Source organism: Coccinella septempunctata, chromosome 8 (assembly GCF_907165205.1).
Source record: "Coccinella septempunctata chromosome 8, icCocSept1.1, whole genome shotgun sequence".
Classification (NCBI taxonomy): domain Eukaryota; kingdom Metazoa; phylum Arthropoda; class Insecta; order Coleoptera; family Coccinellidae; genus Coccinella; species Coccinella septempunctata.
The window spans coordinates 28,724,942-28,743,285 of record NC_058196.1 but is presented as its reverse complement, the minus strand read 5'-3'; the positions used below and the strand labels follow the sequence as shown (position 1 = coordinate 28,743,285).

At 38.3% G+C, this 18,344-nt stretch overlaps 1 protein-coding gene across 1 annotated transcript in view; it reads left to right on the top strand.

The window, feature by feature from the left end:
- Positions 1–18,344, top strand: part of LOC123318811 (LHFPL tetraspan subfamily member 6 protein-like) — a 72,927-nt gene that overhangs the window by 40,399 nt on the left and 14,184 nt on the right. The window contains exon 2 of the mRNA XM_044905554.1: positions 5,853–5,968. Coding sequence (XP_044761489.1) covers positions 5,853–5,968 — 116 coding nt within the window. The remainder of the gene's footprint in view (positions 1–5,852; positions 5,969–18,344) is intronic.

Sequence of the window (18,344 nt, the reverse complement as noted above, 5' to 3'; positions counted from 1 at the left end):
ATCTATTTATGCGTCGCAGAGAACCCTGCAGTCCTCTACGGGCATTCAGAGTTCGAAGATATGAGGGGAAAAGAACAGCTTTTCATATCCCCGAAGGTATCCAGTCATATCCGATTCCAGTTAAATCATTTTTAATGAAAATTCTCATTCCTGGAGATTCGATGGGGACTCAAGGAAGTCTGATAAGAATCTCTCTCCCTATTATTTGGAAAGACGTGGATAGTTCCATTGAATTATACTTCAGAAACGACGTACGGTAGATTCGGGTGACTTGGGACAGTCTTGTGACTCGGGGCAATTACCCCTCTTGCAGATTTCTTTGTTTCTTACCATTTATGAGTGAAGGGACAAACTTATAAGATTGTGTAGCGTCTTTTCGGTTAGTTTAACAATTAAATCCTGTTGAGTTTGCCGTGACCAGAGCGTTTGAATTGACAGGAAAAATTAACGAATTCAGGGGAGTAAAAGCGCGTCTTTTTATAGCCCTTATACTTTCTAGTGTCCTGTACATGTGTTTCTCTTTGTGCATGTGTAATTTTTCTTCTGGATACGTGGGATTTTGGGATATAAGATATGTCATGAAACAAGGTTGTTAACAAATCAAATGGCAACACGGATTTCATTCATTGATTTTGTTCTTTCATAGGGTGACTTGGGACAATGCCGAATAGATACAAGCGGCGCATTGGCAGCAGGAAATATACCGATTTTTCGCTGGATATTATTATTTACCATATTTCCACAGAGAAATCACCAAAGAATGAAAAAAATCAAAGTTCCCTTGTTTTGTTTGGTTTTTTTACATTTGAGTTGCAATATATTTACTTTCGCTGTAATAATGGTTTATCATTTAATTTCCTTACCGAATTTCAACTATTTAATCACAAATTCTAATTTTTCAAAACTATACACCGTCCCAAGTCACCTATTCCATTTGATAGTTGAGAAATCAATGGATTTTAACTTGTGTCCCAAGCCTCCCAACTCGGTGGGTGACTTGAAACAAGTATGTTTTATTTTTTTCAAAATTCATATCCGAATTCTGAAGCATAGTATATATCCTAATCAATCGAGTAATCAATAGTCTGAGTCACTAAGTATATTCAAACCTCTTTCTCACATGAAAATAGATCACCGTTTTGAAAATATGACAAGTTGAATTCAACAATCGTCCCAAGTCACCCGAATCTACGGTATACGAAATCATAAAATGTAAAGGCACATACGACGATTGTAGTCGTCACTCAGCCAATGTTGGCTAAACTACCACTAAACTTAGGCCCGGTACTTTCACCTTCGCATAGACATAGAGACATGGACTGTGCCTTCCCTTTATATCTATGCATGAAATACGGTCAAAAAAAGTGACAGAGAGAAAAACACGTCGGGAATGCAGTTGTCTTTTTCTAGAATTTTGATTGGTCTACACTCACCTCTATGTGAACAAAAAAGAGAAAGGTATGTCCCGACGAGCTTTTCTCTCTTTCTAATAAATAGCCAATTTCATGCTGGCATTGCTCAGTCCATGTCTCTATGTCTATGCACCTTCGAATAAATTTTATTCAATGTCAATAAGTATCTGTCAAATAATTTCCTCTCTGAAGGATACATTATTTCGGTGCTTTCAGATGAAATTATTCGACGAATAACAATTCTATGACAACACGGTATACTAATGTTCACTGATTAATGTAAAATAAGACACCGCATTGTAGAAATGGTCATAATTCCAACTAGAAAGCGATTATTTCGTGAAAATCACACAAAGTATAACCATACATCAAGAATTTGAAAAATTTAACCAATAATGACGTACCCACATTCGATCTATGACAAAACAACACTTATTATTAAGTTTCAATGACAGATTTAATCGATGAATAACATTATCTGAAAGTGAAAAGACAGCATTTTTACTTATCCTACGAATAACTTATCTATCGAATAAATTTATTTATTCGGACGTGAAAGTACCGGGCCTTAGAATAAGACGTATCTATCGAATAAATTTAGTTATTCGCACGTTGAAGTACCAAGCCTAAATGTGATACATATTCTTAAAGATTAACTCTAATGACAAATCACAAAATGTTATCCAGTTCGATGCATCTGTTCGGTCTTGACGATTTTTTAACTGACCCCATCTTTTCGAGAACTTTGCGGTCAACTTTCGACACGCGTATCTCTGAGGAAACATCGTAGATCTATATGTGATACATATTCAGAAAGAGCAGAAAGAACGAAATACGTTCATTTAATGTGAGTAACTTCTAATATATTTCCGTAGATAATCATGGGCCAATTAAAGTGAATAACAGCTGGGTAGTTCTGGGTTAGAAAATAACCCTTTGGGAAAATCAATCTGTTGTTCCATAAAAAGACTACCGCATCCATTTTTAATTCCCGCAACCCAAAATAAAAGTGATTCAGTAGTGCAACCACACATTTTATGCGCTATGTACTATTATATTTCCCGGCAAAGCAACATTTAAATCCTATTCTGCGAGAAGGGGAACGGATAAACGTAATTCAGATGTAGCCAGAGGTTTCGCCGCAAACAGAATAATATTCCCAGTTTTAATCTCTTCTCCAAGATCCCTTTCCAGTTGTTCTCATGAAAGTTCAATGGAGGGGTCACAGGCAATTTTAACCGCGAAGTTCATTTTTGCAGAGATACTTCTCGTTGTTGAGGAACAAGAAGAGTGGCCGACAAAGAGGGAAAGAAACGCAAATTAAAGGGAGGGACGAATTCAACTGTGGTTTTAAGGAAATGGTTTCATACAGTTCACGAATCTTATAACACGTTATTTTTATATCCAAGCATTCGTTTTAGTTTGTCCGGCTACAGGTAGTAGTTCAATTTACACCAGGAATTGGTGTAGGGATCTGCAGAGAAAGCGAGGTTTTGGTTCAGTCTTTGCGAGATAGATGGCGCATCGTGATGTGAATATCTCAAAACGTCGCCTCGGTTTCTTTCAAGATTTTTTCCTCCGGTATACAGTTGCGTTTGAATGTTTCCAGTTTCACCCGAATGAATTGTCATTCTTTCTTTATGTCTCAATCTGAAAGGCGTGTTCTTTCATTATATGTGTAATATATTTCTGAAACGTAATGAATTAAGAATTCCCAACGAATGAATTTAAGGGAGGTTCATTCGATGGGTCCTGAATCTAATTCAAAGTTCGCCATGAAAAATGAAACAAATTCTTTCTCTGGCGAATTTAATTTGGAGGTGAGCAAGGGTCGGACGTTTTTATACGGGAGGATATTATTATTCCGTGGCAGTTCCTTATTGGAGGGAGCGACGTGAGAATTTATTTTCGCAATTTGATATGAATTTGCGTTTCCCTATAACACGGAAACCGCGCCATTCAGATCCTTTTAATTATGTTCTCGCAGGATTCGCGAACCGCCTCTGTTTCCAACATTTCTTCATAATTGATTTATGGTGGGTGCTTATGAAACGAAATGGGTGTTTTTTCTCGAGATCCACTCGAAAAAACACAACCTAATTTAGGGGTGGGAATTTTCTTACTGACTTTGCAGGGTGTTTTGAAAGGTCAGGCGTTTTTTCACAGAAGGTCATCAAAAAGTCACCGAAATTGATCCATTTAGAATATTCAAGATGGCTGAGCTACAACCCCTAGAATTTCGACAAAATATAATCAAATTTCGAGTACGGAACTGTGGAAGGTGTCTATCTGATTAGTTGCAACAGGTCGCTCGAAAAAATTATTGTATTGTACCATACAATTTGGGGTGAGAATATTGTAGAAACTTGAGACAGTTCGACACAGATCCTGATATTCATAGCAGAGGGTGGTATACATCTGAATGAATACTAATTAATTCTCATCAATTATTAATTATAAGCCCCCGTTGTTCCAACTCCTTCAAAAGAGATAAAAGGAAGAAATTCTCATTCGGCAGAAAACCTAAACGAGAGTCATTCATCAAAATCTCAATCGCCACTCAGAGGTCCTTTCCTTCATCATTCAATTCGATTCCACCCTTCAATTCAGTTCTTCCCCTTCAGCACGGAAGAAGAAGAAGGCCGAATCAATGAAACCAAATATCCGGAATTCAATTCCCTAGGCATTTTCACAAATGAACAATTCCATAAGAACTAATTGCCTGACCTCCGTCTCGACGGCATGGTCACTGCCTGTACAGGCCTCCCTAACGTTCCACCCTATCCAGGGGAATGGCGAACGTCTAGTCCCTAATTGATGCGAACGTTCAATTGATTCCGGATGGAGAGGAGATACAGATGGCACGGACTGGAAAACATCCTTTCAAGGAGCCGTTGGGAATTATGTAATTACGTCCTGTCTTGCCTTGGAATTTTTCGACCGTATCTCTGATTGAAATGATAAGAATAGACGAACTAGCTCAGATCATTTTATCAAGCTCGGGTATCTCGAGCGGCAGCTATTCTTTAGAGGGAAAATAGCAAACCTACCCTAGTTACCGATTCGTCTGCAAGCCAGAAGCAAGACTCACACTCAAGGGGAAGTAATACCTCAAGAATCTCCATTCAAAAACAATTGCAAGTCAGGAAAACAAAAGACGACGTTGAGAAACGGTACTCTACTCTGTTTTCTGCTTCCATCGGGTTTGCACGCCGGCCAGAAATCGTACCTCCAGCTAGGATAAACCAAAATGGATTAGGAAAAAGGATGTACAATTATTCACGACACTGGTTTTAACTTCCAACAGAAGTGATAGAACTGAAAAGGAAAGGGAAAAAGGCAGACTTGTTCACCATTACAGTTTCTGCTTCCAACGGGTATGCACGCCAGCCAGAAAATCGTACTGCCAGAAGTGATAGAACTTATAAGGATAGGGGAAAAGACACACTTGTTCACCACTCTAGTTTTGCATCCAACGGGTTTTCACGCCAGCCAGAAAATCGTATTCCCAGATGTGGTAGAACTAGGTAGAATAAGGGGTTGAAACTGAGAAGTTGTACTGGCACTAGCCACGATGAGGAAAAGTAAAACATTTTTCACAGTATACGAAATTAGTCCAATTAGAAGAAAGGAAATGATTCATCAAGTCTTAATAAATCTTCGTAATTTATACGTTTTTTCAAAGCCAAAAATCCTCTTCATTCGCCTTCCTAAATATTTGTTTCCCAGAGATGAAGACATTAAAACAAACTGGTGAAATTCGATTTTATTTTCAAACTTGAATAAGAACTCCCTTGCAGTGTAAACGCCGCTCGCAAAGGAACACCCACAGGAAAATTCCTACTTAATAAAAATAGCATGTCGAGTTAGAAGGGTCACAAAATTCCTCGGATACCGAAATGGAGAGCGAAAACGAAGGTCACATCGAAAATCCATTTTCGGTTAAATAAATCTGTAACGTGGGGTTAAAAGGCAATCATTTATGCTTGCGGTACAGGGATGGGGGATTTTCTTTGAGGTTTTATTTGGTATTGATTGCTTTGATGATGAAACTCATCGACGTGGGCATGAAAACGAATTCCTGCCAATCGATGAGCTCATATTTGAACTGGGTGCATCGGAATACGCCTTTTTAAATATTAGAGTAGCCGTCAATAGAAAGATGAATCACAAGGTCAAGTAAATTGACAGTTATAATAATCTATGAATTGAATTGACAGATATTGATTGACGTTTCTTTCGCCTACTGAGTTTCAAGGCTTGATTTCATAGGAAATAATGGAACAAATGGGGTATGAAGCTGTAATTAATGTATCTAACCCTTGCTCCCCCAACATTTTTCTTTCCAACACCTCCAAAACAAATAAAGACCTATTCTCTTCTCGTTACATATTAACGCTGTCCAAATGGGATTCTGACGTTTTTTCTCTTCTTTTGCAGGGTCGTTTGCTCGGCAAAGTGGATGCATATTTCAGCTCCTTCCGCCGCTGTAATTACCCCCGTGTGAACCCTCAGGGTGTTGTTGAAATTGTAGTGGAATGCGGTCGATATTCCAGGTAAGTATCCGCCCTCCTATCCTATTTGTTATTCTCGTTAAGTTGCAACAACGATTCCAGACAGTCCGGCGTTTTACATTCCATTCCCGTTTCCTGTCGGTTCGTCCAGAAGGCGTGGCGCTCCAGACCGTGTCTTTGATGAAAACGGGAATTTCATCCATAGAGAATGAAGCTGCTTGCAATACTGGACTTGTCCTAGACTTCGGTGCTGGAGCGTCACTTGAGAGCCAAGCGCGACACTCAGGAATGTTTTTGATTGCGTAGGAAAGGCTTCTGTGAATTCGGAAGTTTTTTCATCTGGTATTCTCTTTCTTCATTCAGGTCTATTTACCAGAGGACGCTGTAAAAGCATATAGATTGTCGCCAGAGGTGCATTGCACCCATATTCGTCTCAATAGATGAAAGTCATATCTTTTGTCAAGTGGTGAGATTTCAAAAGAAGATTCTTCTCCGGATAGTTGAAGCTGAACTGATAATACATCAAGAGAAGACTTGTGGAACTACTCCAAGACCACATGACCATGTCCTGCTCGGCATATTTGGGGCAAAGTTCAACGAAAGAAACGCCATAACCTCGAAAACATAACCGCTCGAAGTTGTCCGAAAAACGTCCGAGCCACGGCAATTTATCGATGACACTGCAGTGGTCCTGTCACCCCTTTTCAAGACAATAAAAACCCAACGCAAATGAGAGCACACATCTTCCGTTCAGCGTTCTTCGCATTGTACAACAACGGAACTCGTGAAAACGAGGACGCCCAACAAGATTAATGGCATCTATTATCATCCCACGTCAAGATTGTTTCTCCTCTAACCCGTAGCCGAATTTATCATCTTTATCGAATTTTTTCCTCCAACAACTAGGAGGCAGAGATTGATGATGACCCCGACATGTGTAGAGGCTACCAGTGATCTAGTTACATCGACAAAGTGACTGGTAACCTGAAGCTGTAATAGGGTGGATTTGGAATGAATTGTCGACTCTGGATCATGTGGAATATAATATCGGTATACATTGGAATCCCTGGTTACGAGAAGAGATGATTTTCGAGGTTGGATGACTGGTTCTGGCGTTTACAGGATTCAATCCTCGAGATGAGAATGTCCATAGGAAGTTTCAGATAGGCGGCTTACACCTTCATAGCTTTAAATAATAGTAGTACAATGGAATCGAACTAGCGAAGACTGTGAAGAGACTTATACTTTCTTAGGGCTAATTGCGACTGTGTGTCCTTCTATGACTAAAGAGAACCAACCGTGACCTACAGATCCTTCCACACTCCAGGCATGGATAGTCACTCACCAGATCTGGCCGCCACTGTATTTTTCTCGAGTCTCCATTATAACTGTGTACCATAGACCTCCACTCTTACCTGTCTAAGGCTAGTTGTTTCCAGTTATGATTGGCGTTAACTGATTTTAGGGATTGATGTAGTAGGTATATCCTTAAACCGCTTATAATGGCCTCCTGGTTTCCGGGCTCCCTCTGTGAATTCGCCATACTGAGCTATTTTGGGGAGACTTGTGTCTTGCATCTTCAGAATGTGGCCGTTCCATCTGAATCAGGCCCTCGTTACTTGAGTCTCAATTGTTATACAACTCGCGCGTTACAAGGCTTTTGCATTCGAAACTTTGTGTAACCATCTGATGTGCATTATTTGTTTTAGATGACGTTGTTGCGTTTGTTCAAGCTGTTCAATATGTCGCCTGTAGGACGTCCAGCTTTCGCTTCCGTAAAGAAGCGTTGGGAGGACCACTGCTTTGTAAACAGTTGTCTTGGTCTTCAGATTGAATTCGTTATTTTGAAACACTCTGTCCTTTAGCTTCCAGTATGCCCGCGATGCCGAATTCATATGGTTGTGTATTTCCGTGTCTAGGTTAGCCCTAGTATTTATGAAGGTTCCCAAGTACTTGAACTGCTTGACCTATTCTAGAGCTTCATTCTCCAGGCTGATATCTGTCTGAAGGCTTTCTGACGGACTTACCAGGTTTTGTCTATATTGAGTCTAAGGCCTAAAGCTTCGTATATATGTATATTGGTGTCCAACATTATCTCTAGATCCTCTGGGCTGCTAGCGATAAGTGCGCAGTCGTCTGCATATTGAAGTTCCGTGATAAACTTTGTACGGGATTTTGCTCTGAGGCGCTTCAGGTTAAATAGGCCACCATCAAATCTGAATCTTATTCCAACACCTCTTACAGGCATACTCATGTCAGCAATTATCGAGACAGCTATGGCGAAAATATTGAACAGTAAAGGCGCTAACACGCATCCTCGCTTTATTCCAGAGTTTGTTAAGAAACTAGATACAAAGTGAAATTCACAGAAGGTGCCACGGGAGTCTAGGAATAGTCTAGAACTAGAACAAAAACTAGAAATCTAACATAAACCAATCTAAAGCCAGTCCAAACGGTGAAAGGGTTTGAAGAGAAGAACCATCATTATCAGCAGCCTCCTGGACATAGGCATCACTTGTGCCTTTCTCATTTTTCTGTCCAGAGCTACCCTCACCCACTTCTTTTCAATTTGGTCGGTTATATCGTCCACCCAACGTCTGTGTGGTCTGTCCCTTTTTCGTTTTTGTGTCTCGGTACCCATTCTAACAGATTTGTAGTCCACTAATCTCCCTAGACTCTGGAGACGTGTCCAGCCCATCTGCACATTAGGCTGACAATCCTGACAATAACTTCCTCGTCAGAGAACAATAAGAAAATAAGATAATCTCACTCCGAATTCAAAATAATTTCACATCGGAGGAAACAAATTCTCTTGCATATTTTTTTCCATTTGGGTTTATACTGAGAGTCGATGATGGTATTTAAAAACTCACCGAGGACCAGCCCTTCCAGAAATATCGATTCCGCACATTAATCTCCTCAGATATGACGGTTCATTTACCCCTGATTGCATAAGGAAATTCATCAAGCGTAAATGCGGAAGATCACACTAACAGTATTATTCATCTCCCTTTCGTATAAGGATCAGCTCGGTATGGGAGCTCTCCTTTCACTATGATTGATACATTTTCTAGAAAGGTTTTGAGATGAGGACATCCCCGTCTGCTTCTTATCGGTCACCGTGTGCTTTACTTTATCCGCATCGAATTACTTTGAAGTCCTTTATCAGCCGTGATTTCGGAATGGATCATTTTCCACTCGAGAGGATATCAGGAGAGGGATGGCAGTGAAATTTCCTCCCTCGGATTTTTCTGCACCGAGATGAGCCTTTCGTTTCAATGATCTCTGGTTATCTAGATCCGGTAGGTCCTTGATGAAATTCGGATTTATTTGATGGACATTGATTGGAAACGAATTCTAAAATTACCTAGTGAAAATTCGATTGATGACCAATTCTGTACAGAATTTAAATTTGAATATCTCGAAAATGAACGAATTGAACGAATTGAACGAAAAAATAATAAATTAGGAGAACTCAGAACAAAAAGGCCTTCCAAATGAGGTATATCACTTACCTTGTCTTCTCTTATCAAAATATAAGGTTTAGGGTTGAAACACACACCCCGGGTTTCATAAAGTTTGATCAGGAAATCAACGCTTGATTGACGAATAGACGTCAATTTGTTTTCAATCGATGATTCAGTCATGATCATTCAGGATATCATTCTCGCATCAAATTATGATGTTCATACGTCCGTTTAATTATTCCCAATTGCTATTTCTTCAATATATTCAGAAATGAGAAGGTTTCAGTGATTTATTTTGAGAAATCGAGTGACTGTCAAATCGTTGATCGGACGATCAAAGTTTTATGAACCCGCTGTAAGGGTTGAAGCGATACGGTTTCGAATTTGATCTTAGAAGTTATCCCCCTGGAATCAAAATGAACGTCTCCGAGCATTTTTATACAGGGTGAGTCTTGGACTCATCATGTTTCGCTGTTTCGTTTTCAACGGCCAACTCTATAGTATAGAATTCCTCTTGTGTTCCTCTCATTTCATCCTACTGCAACAACATGTTCCATGCAAGTACCTTCAATAACTCAAGTGAAAGAAATACTTATAAAATCAATATTTCGCTATTGATATCAAACTTCACGAACCAGATGCTTCCAGGCTGTATCGAAAAAAATTCATACCGAAAGTTTCATGAAGAATTCATGTAATAACCGTAATGTTATACCATTTTTGGCATTCCTCCGCTTTCAATATATAGAACGACGTAAAAGCACAACGGTAACATATTCCAATATGAAGAGCGTAAGAATGCTGAGCAATATTGGTTTTATGCCTCACGTTGTTTTTGATAGACTAAAATAATTACGTGGAGTTTTTTGATGAAATGTCTTCAGTACCATCATAAAAGTAAATTGTCAATTTCATGCCTAATTTGAACTTTTGATTGAACAATAATACAACAGTAATATTGTAGAAAAAGATTGATGATTGGGAACTTTACGAAGGCAGCGTAAATTATATCTAAAAAACAGAATCGTAGGGGAATTCATGAAGGGTAGTGCATCGTATACATCGTTCCACAAGAAACACTAAGGCCCGGTAGTTTCACCTTCGAATAAATTTCATTCAATCTGAATAAGTATCTGTCAAATAATTTCCTATCAGAAGGACACATTATTTCTGTGCTTCCACACGAAGTTATTTGATGGATAAACAATTCTATAAAAACACGGTATACTACTTTTCACTGATTAATGTAGAATAAGACACCGCATTGTAGAAAGTAGAAATTGTCACATTTCCAACTAGAAAGCGAATATTTCATGAAAATCACACTTAGAATAACTAACTATACATTCAGAATCTGAAAAATTCTACCAATAATGACGTACCGATAATCGATCTATGTTCACATTTGACAAAGAAACCCTTATTCTTAAGTTTCAATGACAGATTTATTCGATGAATTACACTATTTCAAAGTGAAAAGACAGCATTTTTACTTATCCTAGGAATAGAATAAAATTAGTTATTCGCAGATGAAAGTACTGGACCTTAGAAGAAAAAGAGATAGATAATTCTCAAGATGAAAACTCTCTCAACCTAGACTCTAAACTTCAAGGGGATGAGTTCCAACAAAATATTATTTGTGTAGTATTTGTAGTGTGGTCCAGTTTTCCTTTTTGTCATAGAGTCCATTTCTCTCAATCGTTCAGTTATTCTTTCCTCAAATAATACACCAAATGATTTTTAAAGTAATATTTTCGTGTTTGAAAAACTAACGAATCCAATCAGGTGAAACGCGAGTAACATATTCCCCTCACTTCAACGAAATCAATTAGAGAACGTCTTAAGATCATATTCGGAGTGCATATTCCTAGCTTGCCCTAGTTGATAGAATATTATACGACGTCGCAGGGGAAGTTTTCCGGAAATAGGTGGAGTTAACCAGTTTCCCAACTTTGAATACCTCAATTTACAAGCTTTCATCGCATGAAATTCTCAGGAGGTTCACCTCTGGATCTGACCATTGATGAAACTTCCGAATCCAAATAGAACTTTCAGGTTCGATATTTGCCATGACTCAGTCAAGCTCACCTTGCTCCATCATCTAACGTTCTACTAGAGATCGAACTGCAATACAGTAACCAATCGTGAGGTTGTCTTCCTACTGAATGTAAAACCTATGCCGTTTGAGGATAGAAAAGAAGTGAGGAGGGGAAAGGGCAAACACAGAGGAGCAGAAAATTGTCTATCCAACAATTCGAGAATCATTCTTGCCGAAATCGAAAAATAATTCTTTCCTAGTATCTAAAATCTATTTCAGAAATGGTAGTGATTCGGGAAAAGTGGTGAAGTAAAAAGTGTTTATTTTGGCCTCAAGAATCTACAATGTTGAAATATTTGTACGAGTCGTAGGCTCACTCTGTAGGTATGGAATTAATTATGTAATTCATTCGGGAAACTTCTCAAATTAAACTCCGCATGGAAACTTCCAAATACACCTATTTATAACTAGTCACTAATTTGGCGAATTATGTCCCAGCACAAGTGTTCACATCAACTAAGGAAACTAGGACGACTTATACTTTCTAAGTTCGGAAGTCTGTCTGAAGATCCAAGTTGGGTTGGATCATTTTGGTTTGCGTTTCACTGAGTTATGGGTTTTGCGTGGAGGTATTAACAGACATATTTCATTAGGTAAGATGTAGTTTGAATGTTCCACATTTCAAACCGTTCTGCAGGAAAATAGGGATATTTCGAGGGCCATAAAATTTCTTTCCTATCAGTCTTCTTGGTCCCAAGAAAGAAATCAAAAATTTCCCTTGAAATGTTTTCGCAACCACCCATCTAATCCTGTTCATTTCTTTGCTTAAATCAGTTAGGAGAATGGGAAACAATTTCCACCAAACAGATTTAAAGTCTGATTACTCAGGAAAAATGGTTACAGCTTTTTGCCCTGAACTTTGATATTCATCAACTGAAATCGAGCACTGAAACTTTGACAAGGCGTATTCTGAGACAACTGATAGGAACCGAAGCAAATCTCCACATAAGTTCTATTCAGATCAATCGACTAAATCTGCCCTTATGAATGAATTCAGAGTGTGCTTTTTGTTCCACACAATACATGAATACAAATCCTCCGAATTCATCCCCTTATGGTTCGTATCCGGGGAATTTTGAAGTCCGCACCGGGGTATTTTCTACAATCGGTGAATAGAGACTAGTCATTACAGTGAAAAACAGCCTCAGTCGAGAAGGAAAAAAATAAAACGGCACATCCTTCATAAATTCCCAGTGGAAAAAACAGTCTCGTTTCCACTCGTGACACGGAATTGCCCTGAGAAAGTGTGGATGCTTTGGGGACCGTTCTATTTTGGTTATAAAGAAATGGGGTGCTTTTTTACATTTTTGTATATTTCTTCCTCTGGGCGTTTTCGTCCTATCCACAAACATTGATGTTGAGAGTTGTATTAGGGAACTGGACAGAATGCAAACAAGTTGATTGAATTTTCAGATAACCGAGTTTTAGCGATCACCTAGAATATCCTTTGTTGATTACGGTGCTATAAGATGAAGAGGAATTATCATTCAATATATAGGCTGTCCGTAAACAAATGCGAAGGACTTAGGATTATGAAAATAAGCAGGGGTAGTTCCTATAACTTTTTTCAGACACCCTGTATTTACACGAACCACGTCTGTGTTCGAAAGTACCTATATTACTTATTAATCTCTATACATCCTTTTCATGCTATATTTAGTCTATTATCCCTGATGAAAGTTATTGAAAACAACCAAATGATACACTGAATTCAAACCACCCAATCAGATTAGAGCTCATAAATCTCAACCACCACACATCTCAAGGTCCCAATCTCGAAATTTAGGATCTCTACGTCCCCTTAAAACCAGTCAATATTGAGTTCAAATATTCACATATCGAAATATTTTTATCAATGTTAAATCATATCGAAATATTTTTATCAATGTTAAATCATATCAATAATTTGAATGTGAATTGCAAACATTTATAAGTTCTTATATTTTAATGATTTCTTCTCAAACACCATCATCAGTTTTTGTAGATAGTAGTTTGTCCTCCTCTGCCATAACATGAATATTCAAGTCTTCTTTCCTCGGCCATTCAACAGGTTTACAACCCTTCGTTCACCACTTGGTATTCTCCAGGTGAGCTGAAATGAAATCTTCGTTCAAGAAACTAACGAATAAAATAAAATACTTCCTCGAATTGGCCAAGACTTCCAATGCAGCTAGAGTCCACTGAATTCATTTCCATTGCAACAATTCCTCCTCGAGTATTTGCCTTGGGAAATTCGGGAGCAGCTCATTCTTTCGAAAATTGAAGTTTACGTTCCGGAGTGAAAACCCTATTGAAGCGTTAGGTCCAAACGGTAAAATCCCTAGAGATCTCTGGTAGGAATGCATTGTTCGTTTAACACGTTTTTCGATCCTGGCTGATAAAATGCATAAAAAACCATTCCGTTTTTTCAATTGCTCAAATTCGAGCTCAAGTCTCTGATGGGCTGAGTCTTCATCGGAAAATATGCGGACAATTATCAGCCTACTTTGATAATGGGGTTTGTTGTAGCAGAAACAAATCAGCATTAAATAATTTTTGATTTGTTTCCTCCATAATTATTTACACTACAGTGTTCAGTAAAGTTGAATAGTACTTCTCAATTATTTTCTCTTTCATGTCAAGTGGACACATTTCATAAACTAAAGATATAATGGATCAAATAAAGTATATCTATCTATCTATCTAACTGAGATAACGTAATATTCTATACAGGGTGAGTCTTTGACACGTACAAATATTTTAACAGTGGATTCTTAAGGTCACATGAAACACTTTGTTCCTTTTCCATTTTTTCCGAATCGGCTCAGTTTAAAAGATACAGGCTGTTGAAAAAACATTAAAAAAACCTTATTTTTACTTCCATCTTACAAACGGTTTCATCGAATGAAATGAGGTTCGGAATATAATTTTTCATTTATATGATGAATTTTTTTCGAACACAAGATATCACCCACGTTTTCCAGTTTTCCTATTATGACCATTACGAACCGTAAAAATACCGAAAATTCAAAGAACCCAACTCTTGAAAGTAAGTTGGGCGCTATCAAATGAATATTTGAACGTTTTGTAAAATAAAAATATTCTTCATATTTCCTCGTATAATGTTCAATAAAATTGAAAAATATCAGTGATATTTCGATATTTGTAAAATTAGGTTCTTTGGCTGAATACAACTCTGTTTGAAAGATCCACAGATGTGTAGTGTCACAGATTTAGCTAGTTATTCTGGAGGTAATTTTTGTTTTTCAAGAGTTGGCATAGCTCAATATGAAAATTTAAATTGTCTCTATCTTTTCATCAGGACCGCATCGGAGAAAATGGTATAGTAAAATAGTGTTTCTTTTGACCTCAAGAATCTACTGTTAAAATATTTGTTCAAGTCAAACACTCACCCTTTATACAGGCTGTCCTAAAACTAGTGAATCAAAGGTCACACCACGATAGAGTGTACCAAATATTGAATGACACCAATAGGTCCCTTCGTTTGCATAAAAAGTGTAGCACTTTTCTGCACCTCCTCTACACTGGTATAAATTCAATACTAAAATTGAGTGTAGAAAAGTGCTACACTTTTTATGCAAACGGAAGGACCTAATATCAGTTCAGCGAAAATGTGCCGTTTCCAAAAGAATCAGAATTTCAAGAAAATACCTAAAGTTGCCGATTTTCGAACTATTTTTTTCAATCACAGGGCCAGTTTGTGAAAAAGGATAGCGATTTTAAATCATATTAATCCTAGATTATTGTTTTATCACACCTAATTAAAATTATTTCAAGTAGTCAATCGACAACCTAAGTAAGTGTAACCTAACCTAACCTAACCTAAATAAGTGTAAATTGAAAAGTTTTTTCTCCATAATTTTTATAACCCCCCTCTATAGGGGTGATAATATGGGCGAAAAACGCTGTCCTTAATAACAAATTGGCCCTGTGATTAGAAAAATAGACCGAAAATCGGTACATTTGAACTAACGTTGGTGTCATTCGATAGTATTTGATCTACTCTATCGTGGTGTGACGTTTGATTCACTAGTTTTGGGACACCCAGTATTGGACAAAATAAATTCTTCAAGTCTTCATTTACCGGAAACGTGATGGACAAATAATCATGTCTTCACCGCCAATAAATTCCCCACCCTTCTCGGCGAAACTTCCGAATTGACATTTTTGCGACTCCGTGCTGCTCGGAACACTCCTTCCACGAGGGGAACTTCCGAGAAATAAATATGCCGAAGCTCGCACTCCAAACGGCAATTATATCTTGGGGCACACCTGATTTGCAACATAACTTCCAGCTGCTGCAGAAAAAGAACCCGGACCGTGCCGGCGCAGTCCGCCATTTTTCCACTCCGTCGCCGAATTATATGACACAATAACTTGGAGCAAGCTAGTTTATTCGGTTTAAGTAAATTATTATGTCGTTCGTTCCGGGGTACAGATGCGACAAAATTCCCTTAACGGTCACTTAGAAAACTTTGCAACATGGAGCGGCAACGCGGTACAACGTGTTTCTGGATTATATTCGAGTCTTGCTACTTTCGAAATGGGCGAGAAAGGAAAATGAGAGTTTTATAAGCCTAGTAAATTATGAAGAGAATCTTTGCTCTGGTTGAACATCCCTGTAAAATTTAGTCCATAATTTATGGAGTTGAACATACCATCTTAATATACGAGGATGTATTGATATCTAGTTAGCCTAGACCAGTTCCATGCATAAAAAAACTATTGCGTTACCATAGCAACGAACAATAACTCACTAGGAGTGTCAGTGTGAAGTTTGAGGTGAAAAAAGTAAACCAGAGTTACATAATAAATTAAAAGAAAGAAGAGGTCCACCGAAATTGTGAAAATCGAAAAATTGGAGTATCGAGCCATCATCAAGTTCCTGTATTTAAGGGTTAAGAGGTAAGCAGATATGCTTAATATCCTTGGTGATCAATGTCCTTTATATGCGACCGTTAAAAATTGGACTGCAAGCTTCAAAAGAAGTAAGTTTTCCATTGAAGATTATGACCGATCGGGAAGGCCAGTTTCTCTGTCTGTCCCCTAAAATATCGATGCAGTTCATGACATGATTTTATCAGACCGTCGAATTGGGCTAAAACTGAAGCACTGAATATTTTATAGGAACGTGGTCATCATATAGTTCACGTCAATTTGGATATGAGAAAAAAATTGCTGCAAAATGAATCTCCAAATGTTTTAATGTTGACCAAAGGCGTTCAAGGGTAGAAGCATCGCGTTCGCTCTGTGCTCGATTTGAAAACCAAATTGTTGCTATGGATGAAACTTGGTGCATTTCTACGATCCAGAAAGAAAGCAACAATCGATGGAATGGCGACACTCTGGTTCTCCAACACCTAAGAAGTTTCGTGTCCAAAAATCTACTAGAAAAGTTCTTGCTTCAGTTTTTTGGAATTGTCATGGAGTAATCATGATTGATTTTTTGGATAAGGCTAGAACAATAACCGGAGATTACTATTCGACATTACTGACCACTCTTCGGGAAGAAAAAAGACGCGGAAAGCTATCCGAAGGTGTTTTTTTTGCAGGACAACGCCCCTGCACACAAATCTCATGTTGCCATGCAAGAAATTCGTGATTTAGGGTTTGAATTACTAGAACACCCCCCTTATTCACCAAATTTGGCTCCATCCGACAATCATCTCTTTCCTCAACTGAATAAAGTTTAAAAGGTTGTAAATTTTCTTCCAACGAGGAGGTAATAAAAGCCGTGGAGGTCTGGTTTGCAGAGCAAGAAGAAACATTTTTATTGAAAGGCCTAGAGACGTTGCATGTTCGCTGTAATAAATGCATCCAATTAAGAGGAGAACATGTTGATTAGTAATATATTTTGACCTTGAAATTTTGTTTGGTTCTATAGTAGGCTTAAGAATTTTTCAACATATCCCCGTAATAAGTCAGATATCAGATCTGTGTATGAATCTAATGAAATCCTGGATGAAGATGCTGCAAAAACAAATCTTATTACCTCAATTCCTAAGGAGACAGCGACGAATAAAGCATAAACATAAAAGGATGAAAACAAGAGTTGGTAACTCAATAACAAAGAACAAAAATCAGTGATAATCTAGTAACCATGAAACTCTAAATGCTCGCATTGAACGTATAAAACCCAGTGCATTCATCCGCACTCCAAAAGGAGAACTCCCCCATTCAACTCCATCTCACGAATAATTCATCAGTTATTTTCCTTTCTTCCAACGGCAACGTTTCGAATGAAGGCTTTTGTTCGCCAGTTGGAGACGAATCCGAACCCGATGAAAAATCGCAGTAAAATAACTTCTGTGTCGAATGGATCCGGACTCTTAGCTTTTAATATTTCGTATGGGTCATAATCGAAATCAATCAGGCGATGTTTTGACACAAAGCGGGATGACCTGGAGGAGCTGAAATGGAAACTGGCCGATCTGGAAGCTTGTCGTATTAAAACTGGAGAGTTATCTGCGCACATGATATCCTGAAGGATGTGACAGATTGAGTCGAGGATAGGGAACTTGGCGTGACCTAAGCCGGAGGGTATAGTAGTGGAATGAACGTGATGAGTAGAGGTACAGCTAGAGGCTGTAACAAGGCTTCATGCTTCCTCAGGTTGAACATCAAGATAACGTAAAGGGACGCTAGAGCAACTTATTAGGAGTCAGAATTGCTGTCGTGAATCGAACTGACCTGAAGAAAATTCAGTCAGATTTTATGCGACTATACAAATGAACAGAACAAGCTCCTCTAATATAAAGTCTATTCTTTTTTATAGCCTTTATAATTTGACATATTCCACAGTGTATAGGACGAAAATCTGAGGTTTGAAGCTTGTTGAAACATTCTGGGGTTG